The 8,832-nt window shown below is 43.4% G+C and overlaps 1 protein-coding gene across 1 annotated transcript; it reads left to right on the top strand.

Annotated features, from left to right (window-relative positions):
• LOC120021542 (14-3-3 protein eta-like) lies at nucleotides 1-3,219 on the top strand. The gene is made up of 2 exons (XM_038965333.1): nucleotides 1-430; nucleotides 1,755-3,219. The coding sequence occupies exons 1-2, from the start codon at nucleotides 344-346 to the stop codon at nucleotides 2,406-2,408; spliced, it is 741 nt and encodes a 246-aa protein (XP_038821261.1). The 5' UTR covers nucleotides 1-343; the 3' UTR covers nucleotides 2,409-3,219.
• Nucleotides 3,220-8,832: the final 5,613 nt, after the last annotated feature.

Raw genomic sequence — 8,832 nt, 5'->3', positions numbered from 1 at the left:
CTTCGGCCCCCACACCGGATAGACTGGATTGACTGGACGCTTGCAGTAGCACCACAGGCCGCAGTAGCCATCAGTTAGAGATAGAGAGGGTTTGGAGCTGTCACTGATTGTCTCCCTTCTAATTTGCGCCTCAGACATTAACAGAATTGCTTCACCATTGTTTTAGCTAGGTCTTATGTAAACGGGTATTTCAGAGAAAATCCGCAGTTACGTTTGATGTGCTGTTTATAGCGGTGGACATCAGCAGGAAAATACACATCCGTGTATTCGAAAGCAATTGTCGATAGCCTGCTTCCTGTATCGTGGAACTGACTGCCCGACCTTCGGCACATCAACAGCGACGATGGCAGATAGAGAGCAACTGATCCAGCGAGCCCGTATGGCCGAGCAGGCGGAACGGTACGATGACATGGCCTCGGCGATGAAACAGGTACTAGAGACGTCATCGTTCTGCACAATGCATCTCACATGAAATAATTACATAATGTGATAATCATTGATATCAGTTTGTAACAAAGGTCATCAGATGACATCATTCAATGGTCATACCATGTAGTATCTTGCTAACTACGGTAGCTAGTTAGCTGGGTTGTCGTCTTTACTTTATAAATAATTTCCAAAATTATCTGCATAATCAAATCAATGTGAAACCTGGTGCACACAACATCAAGGTTATTTTGCTTCTGTTACGGTTATTTTGTCATATCGTTTTGAGAAGTAAATGTAGTAACTAACGACCTAGTTATCTATATCTAGTTAAGAATGAAACTGGTGGTGGTCTGGCTTCGTGGCTAGCAACGGCTGGTCGATGCAGTAGCGCCAGCCAAAATGAACATAGGCACACATTGGGTGCGTTCGTTCACTAGTTACAGCACTTTGGGCTAGTGAATAAAACTAGCTAGCTAGTCCAAGCTTGAAAGCTGGTTTTACATGACCTATAATAGCTTAACTAAGATAGTAATGGTCAACTTTATGCCAGACAGAGAAAATGTTCTTAAATAACTAGCAAATATGATGGTGGAAATGTATGAAGGACCAGATTTTGTGCCTTTGCGAATGCACCTACACATATCCTGTCTGCAAGAGGGTCGTCACTTGTTACCACAGCCACAAATGGCTAAACCCTGCCTAGTTCTACAATTGATCTTCTTAAAATCTGATTTTAAACCTTAAGTACACTACTAACCTTATGCCTAATCCTAACCTTAAATTAAGACCAAAAAGCACATTTTTGTTTTCATCAATGTATGATATAGCCCATTTTGACTTGGTAACTAGTGACAACCCTGCAAGGTCAGCTGTATTGATGCTGATGGGTACATTTTCAGCGATTGATTTAAATGCATCCGGTTGCTCAAAAGGCATAGAAGTATCTTTATATAATAAAACAAAAAGTCTGGTTCAATCAAGCACAGCTTCATTCCCAAACACAGCATACTGTACATCTCCACCTAGACATGCATGCACCCTGCAACTTCACACCTTTGTCATGGTGAATGTGTAGGTCCTCCCAATGTTAGGCCAATTTCTTAGATTTATAAAAAGTATATGATATGGTAGCATTTTCACATCCTGTCAACGTTAATAATATTTTAAAAATGCCATTTAGCAAACACTTTTATCCAAAGTGACTTCCATTCATGCGTGGATACATTTTAAGTACGGGTGGTCCCTGTAATTGAACCCATTATCCTGGTGTTGCAAGAGCCATGCTCTACCAGCTGAGCTATTTAACACTTCTATGTCCTCACCAGGTGACTGAGCTGAGCGAACCTCTGAGTAACGATGACCGCAACCTGCTCTCTGTGGCCTACAAGAACGTGGTGGGGGCCCGGCGGTCCTCCTGGCGCGTCACCTCCAGCATTGAGCAGAGGGCCATGGCCGACGGCAACGACAAGAAGCTGGAGCTGGTGAAGGCCTACCGGGAGACCATCGAGAAGGAGCTGGAGACGGTCTGCCAGGACGTGCTCAACCTGCTCGACCAGTTCCTCATCAAGAGCTGCGGAGAAGACCAGCTGGAGAGCAAGGTGTTCTACCTGAAGATGAAGGGAGACTACTACCGCTATTTGGCCGAGGTGGCCACAGCCGAGAAGAAGACCTCCGCCGTGGAGTCCTCCGAGGGAGCCTACAAGGAAGCCTACGAGATCAGCAAGAGCATGGCGGCCACCCACCCCATCCGGCTAGGCCTGGCCCTCAACTTCTCTGTGTTCTACTACGAGATCCAGAATGCTCCCGAGGAGGCCTGCAGGCTGGCCAAGGAGGCCTTTGACGAGGCCATTGGACACCTGGACAATCTGAACGAGGACTCCTATAAGGACTCCACCCTCATCATGCAGCTGCTGCGGGACAACCTGACCCTGTGGACCAGTGACCAGCAGGACAGCGAGGGGGGAGAGGCCCAACCCTGAGACTTCCTCCTACCCCCAGATAGTCTTTAGCTAGAGTTAGACACTCCCCTTCCCCCTATTCTCTACTCTTTTCTGACCTTTTCTTCTCTATTCCCTCAATTTTTTTCTCTTCCTAATCGCTCACCTCTTTTTCTCTTTGTGCCATTATAATGCTCAATTAAGGCCTCATCAGGAAGAATCTGTTCTCTAGTGGCCTGTCGTTTTGTCCTACATTCTCACCTCTTCCCCTGCTGCTGCATTCACCTTCTCATACGGTCCTCCTCAACTCTCTCCCTCTTCTCTGTCCTCCAAGGCTTTCTGTCCCTGGCCCACTTTCTGTGCACTAGTGCTATTTTGTTTTTATTATAGCCATTCCATCCCCTCTTCAATAGTTGGTATTCAAGTGGCATTTCCACAGGATGTTCTCGTGAGGACAATCTAGTATCTATCATCATGATGGATGTCTGTAATGCTAATTAGGGAAAATGTTTCATTATTTTGCACAGCATAGTGCAAATGTCACTATTTACCAGAATGTTGTTGTGCTCTCCTCCTTGACTTGTACTGTTTCTATGCCCCCCCGTCACTGTAAGATGTCTGTCTGTTGTTCCTCTCTATTTCCTGCCTCTTGCCCTTTCCACTTTGCCCTCTGACCTCTGTGTGCACTGTTAGCCCCTGTGAACGTATTCCAGCCATCCGTCTTGAAATGTCCGTCTATGAATGTTGATGGGACAGTGTCTGGAGTTTTCAGTTGTGCAAGTACATTTGTTTATTATTATGAATCATGCGTGGTCATTAAAGAATGCCATTAAAACATTACCTATCATGGGAACTTGTGTGGGTTTATGCCCTGTGCTTCGGAGTAATTTATAATTGCAACAAATGGCCTTGATTTCTGTCTTCGGTGTGCTGTTTTATAGTGTGTTTGTGTGGGCATGTGTACATGCTTTGTGTGCAGACATGCGTGTGTAGCCTATTCTGTGGGAATTCTTGGATGAACAGCATGATTGTGCGCATCAGTCGCTGTGAGTGAATCTGGCCCTGCAGTCATGAGCAATTTGGTCATGATGTGTGTTTCTTTTCTCATTCAGGTATTACACACACACACTGATTTTGTTCACTGTGTGTTTTTGGTGAGGATGTTGCTCTCATGGTATCCCCCCCCCGATGGACAAAGTCAGAATGGGTATCTTGGTGCAGTATACATTTCCAATTAATTATCGACACACCTTTTATATTTAACTAACTTAACCATTTGGTAAAAAAAAAAAAAAAAGGCTAGTAATAAGTCTAATACTACCCATTTTTGTTTTCTGTTGCAAATGTTTTGCTTTCATGTGCCCAACTGAACAGAACCCTGGCTGGTTTCACCACCCTTTTTTGAGCCTTGAAGGCTCTTTTTTTGTCCTCTGCATTTAACCATCTTCAGCTCAACTCAATAGTAACACCTAGTGATGGTTTTTGGTACTTTTACTCTCCTAACTACAGAGTTTATAGTATAACAGCTCTAGTAAAGTAATATACACTACCGTTCAAACGTTTGGGGTCACTTAGAAATGTCCTTGTTTTTGAAAGAAAAGCTTTTTTTTGTCCATTAAAATAATATCAAATTGATCAGAAATACAGTGTAGACATGTTAATGTTGTAAATGACTATTGTAGTGGAAACGGCAGATTTTTAATGGAATATCTACATAGGTGTATAGAGGCCCATTGTCAGCAACCATCACTCCTGTGTTCCAATGGCACGTTGTGTTAGCTAATCCAAGTTGATCATTAGAAAACCCTTTTGCAATTATGTTAGCACAGCTGAAAACTGTTGTCCTGATTAAAGAAGCCGTAAAACTGGCCTTCTTTACACTAGTTGAGTATCTGGAGCACCAGCATTTGTGGGTTCGATTACAGGCTCAAAATGGCCAGAAACAATTAACTTTCTTCTGAAACTCGTCAGTCTATTCTTGTTCTGATGAATGCAATTCCATGCAAGAAATTGCCAAGAAACTGAAGATCTCGTACAACGCTGTGTACTACTCCCTTCACAGAACAGCGCAAACTGGCTCTAAACAGAATAGAAAGAGAAGTGGGAGGCCCCGGTGCACAACTGAGCAAGAGGACAAGTACATTAGTGTCTAGTTTGAGAAACAGACGCCTCACAAGTTCTCAACTGGCAGCTTCATTAAATAGTACACGCAAAACACCAGTCTCCAAGTCAACAGTGAAGAGGCGACTCCGGGAAGTTGGCCTTCTAGGAGATAGTTCAGGCTTTGAAATAGCTGAGATAAAAGCACAGGGTCGGGATTGAAGCATCAGGCGATACCAAGATAGGAGCAATACAAGGGTATTGTAAGATCATACTGTGATATTGCAAATGTTATATACTTGTAGACACTGATGCAACTTTATGTGAACAAGATTGTTTGTAGCTGTGATTGAGATGTGACAGATAATTGTTCATGAAAGAGAAATACATATTTTATGGATAACTGCACCTCACACACACTCAAGTCTTCACCAGCAACCTGACGAGGAATGACGGAAATAGATATAATTCTATGGAAAGCAGCACCTCATCACACAGTCAAGGAGGAATGACGGAAGGACAGAGTAATAATTAACCCACTATCTGTGTGTGTGTTTACTCTGTGGGTGAGGTAGCGTTGTGGAGAAAGTACCTTTTTGGTTGACTGACCTTAGAATTAGTTAACTTGTTGAAATAAACCATCATATTGACAGAGGTCATGGACTAGGCTTGCAGTCAACATACTATACTATAGCGATGTCCATTAACATACTTCTAATGCTATTATTATTATACTGAACAAAAATATAAATGAAACATGCAACAATTTCAAAGATTTTACTGAGTTACAATTCATAAACTCTGCAAAAAAAGAAACGTCCTCTCACTGTCAACTGCGTTTATTTTCAGCAAATTTAACGTGTAAATATTTGTATGAACATAAGATTCAACAACCGAGACATAAACTGAGCAAGTTCCACAGACATGTGACTAACAGAAATAGAATAATATGTCCCTGAACAAAGGGGGGGTCAAAATCAAAAGTAAGTCAGTATCTGGTGTGGCCACCAGCTGCGTTAAGTACTGCAGTGCATCTCCCCCTCATGGACTGCACCAGATTAGCCAGTTCTTGCTGTGAGATGTTACCCCACTCTTCCACCAAGGCACCTGCAAGTTCCCGGACATTTCTGGGGGGGAATGGCCCTAGCCCTCACCCTCCAATCCAAAAGGTCCCAGACATGCTCAATGGGATTGAGATCCGGGCTCTTCGCTGGCCATGGCAGAACATTGACATTCCTGTCTTGCAGGAAATCACGCACAGAATGAGCAGTATGGCTGGTGGCATTGTCATGCTGGAGGGTCATGTCAGGATGAGCCTACAGGAAGGGTAGCACATGAGAACATACACAAGGCTGCGTGGCCAGAAGGATTACCAGGACGTGTGCTCTGGGCATGTGTTGACCAACTGGCAGGTGTCTTCACTGACATTTTCAACATGTCCCTGATTGAGTCTGTAATACCAACATGTTTCAAGCAGACCACCATAATCCCTATGCCCAAGAACACAAAGGCAACCTGCCTAAGTGACTACAGACCCGTAGCACTCACATCCGTAGCCATGAAGTGCTTTGAAAGGTTGGCAATGGCTCACATTATCCCATTATACCATTATCCCAGAAACCCTGGACCCACTCCAATTTGCGTACCGCCCAAACAGATCCACAGATGTTGAAATCTCTATTGCACTCCACACTGCCCTTTCCCACCTGGACAAAAGGAACACTTATGTGAGAATGCTATTCATTGACTACAGCTCAGCGTTCAACACCATAGTACCTTCAAAGCTCATCACTAAGCTAAGGATCCTGGGACTAAACACCTCCCTCTGCAACTGGATCCTGGACTTCCTGACGGGCCACCCCCAGGTGGTGAAGGTAGGTAGCAACACATTTGCCACGCTGATCCTCAACACTGGAGCTCCCCAGGGGTGCGTGCTCAGTCCCCTCCTGTACTCCCTGTTCACCCACGACTGCATGGCCAAGCACGACTCCAACACCATCATTAAGTTTGGCCCTAAAGGCACTAAAAATTGTCAAAGACCCCAGCCACCCCAGTCATAGACTGTTCTCTCTACTACCGCATGGCAAGTGGTACCGGAGTGCCAAGTCTAGGACAAAAAGGCTTCTCAACAGTTTTTACCCCCAAGCCATAAGACTCCTGAACAGGTAATCAAATGGCTACCTGGACTATTTGCATTGTGTGCCCCCCCAACCCCTCTTTTTACGCTGCTGCTACTCTCTGTTTAACATATATGCATAGTCACTTTAACTATACATTCATGTACATACTACCTCAAATGGGCCGAACAACCAGTGCTCCCACACTTTGGCTAACCGGGCTATCTGCATTTTGTCCCACCCACCACCCGCCAACCCCTCTTTTACGCTACTGCTACTCTCTGTTCATCATATGTGCATAGTCACTTTAACCATATCTACATGTACATACTACCTCAATCAGCCTGACTAACCGGTGTCTGTATGTAGCCTCGCTACTTTTATAGCCTCGCTACTGTATATAACCTGTCTTTTTAATGTTGTTTTATTTCTTTACCTACCTATTGTTCACCTAATACCTTTTTGGCACTATTGGTTAGAGCCTGTAAATAAGCATTTCACTGTAAGGTACCTGTTGTATTCGGCGCAGGTGACAAATAGACTTTGATTTGATTTAACTCGGGCAGTTGTTGCCATCCTGTACCTGTCCCGTTGGTGTGATTTTCGGGTGTATTGATCCTGTGCAGGTGTTGTTACACGTGGTCTGCCACCTCGAGGACGATCAGCTGTCCATCCTGTCTCCCTGTAGCACTGTCTTAGGCGTCTCACAGTACAGACATTGCAATTTATTGCCCTGGCCACATCTGCAGTCCTTGCGGCATGCCTAAGGCACATTCACGCAGATGAGCAGGGACCCTGGGCATCTTTCTTTTAGGGGTTTTCAGAGTCAGTAGAAAGGCCTCTTTAGTGTCCTAATTTTTCATAACTGTGACCTAAATTGCCTACCGTCTGTAAGCTGTTAGTGTCTTAACGACCGTTCCACTGGTGCATGTTCATTAATTGTTGATGGTTCATTGAACAAGCATGGGAAACAGTGTTTTAACACTTTACAATCGAGATCTATGAAGTAATTTGGATTTTTACAAATTAACCCATGAAAGACAGGGTCCTGAAAAAGGGACGTACATTTTTTTGCTGAGTTTGTAAGGAAATCAGTCAATTTAAATTAATAATGTAGGCCCTAATCTATGGATTTCACATGATAGGCCCACCAACTGGGGAGCTAGGCCAAGCAGAATTAGTTTTTCCCTACGAAAGGGCTTTATTACACACAGAAATACTCCTCAGTTTCATCAGCTGTCCAAGGGGCTGGTCTCAGACGATCCCGCAGATAAAAAAGCTGATGTGGATGTCCTGGGCTAACGTGGTTACACGTGGTCTGTGGTTGTGAGGCCACATGGACGTACTGCCATTCAAATATCTGGCAAATGTTCTGGTGGACATTCCTGTAGTCAGCATGCCAATTGCACGCTCCCTCAAAACTTGAGAAATCTGTGGCATTGTGTTGTGTGACAAAACTGCACATTTTAGAGTGGCCTTTTATTGGCCTTTTATTGTCCTCAACTCAAGGTGCACTTGTGTAATGATGCTGTTTAATACATTTCTTGATATGCCACACCTGTCAGGTGGATGGATTGTCTTGGCAAAGGAGAAATACTCACTAACAGGGATGTCAACAAATTTGTGCACAAAATTTCATCGAAATAGGCTCTTTGTGCTTATGGAACATTTCTGGGTTCTTTTATTTCAGCCCATGAAACATTGAGATCAACACTTTACATGTGGCGTTTTTATTTTGGTTCACTATATTATTATTACTACTACTACTATAGTTTCCTATTAAACATATCCTATTAAAGACAATAAATCCTTTATAATAGTTTTTCTATCAGAAAACCACCATATTTTTTATTCTTGTGTATGGTTTGCTATGCTTTGCTATGCTCTTTCTCCCAGGAGTCCTCAATTCACCTGCTGTCACAGCACTGTTACAGTTTACTTATCTACCTAGAGTTTGATCAAACAGCCTTTTCCATTACGACTAGGGTTAGTGTAGTTCTGATAGTGGAGTGATATGCTCCTAATTTTTTTTATTTTTACAGGAATATGTTTCTTTCCTCCAAGTATTTCCTGTTCAGTTGATCATTAATTACCCTGTGTTTGCCATTAAACACATTCTTTGATTTCTGACACGTTTGTGAACAATTCAAACATTTATTAATTTACTGGAATGCACACACGCATTGGCAGGCAAGCTGACACACCTTTTCATGGTCTCAAACACAATATTAACCAGCAGTACACACACA

This window comes from Salvelinus namaycush, chromosome 26, assembly GCF_016432855.1.
Source record: "Salvelinus namaycush isolate Seneca chromosome 26, SaNama_1.0, whole genome shotgun sequence".
NCBI lineage: Eukaryota > Metazoa > Chordata > Actinopteri > Salmoniformes > Salmonidae > Salvelinus > Salvelinus namaycush.
This window is presented reverse-complemented; position numbering and strand designations above follow the sequence as displayed.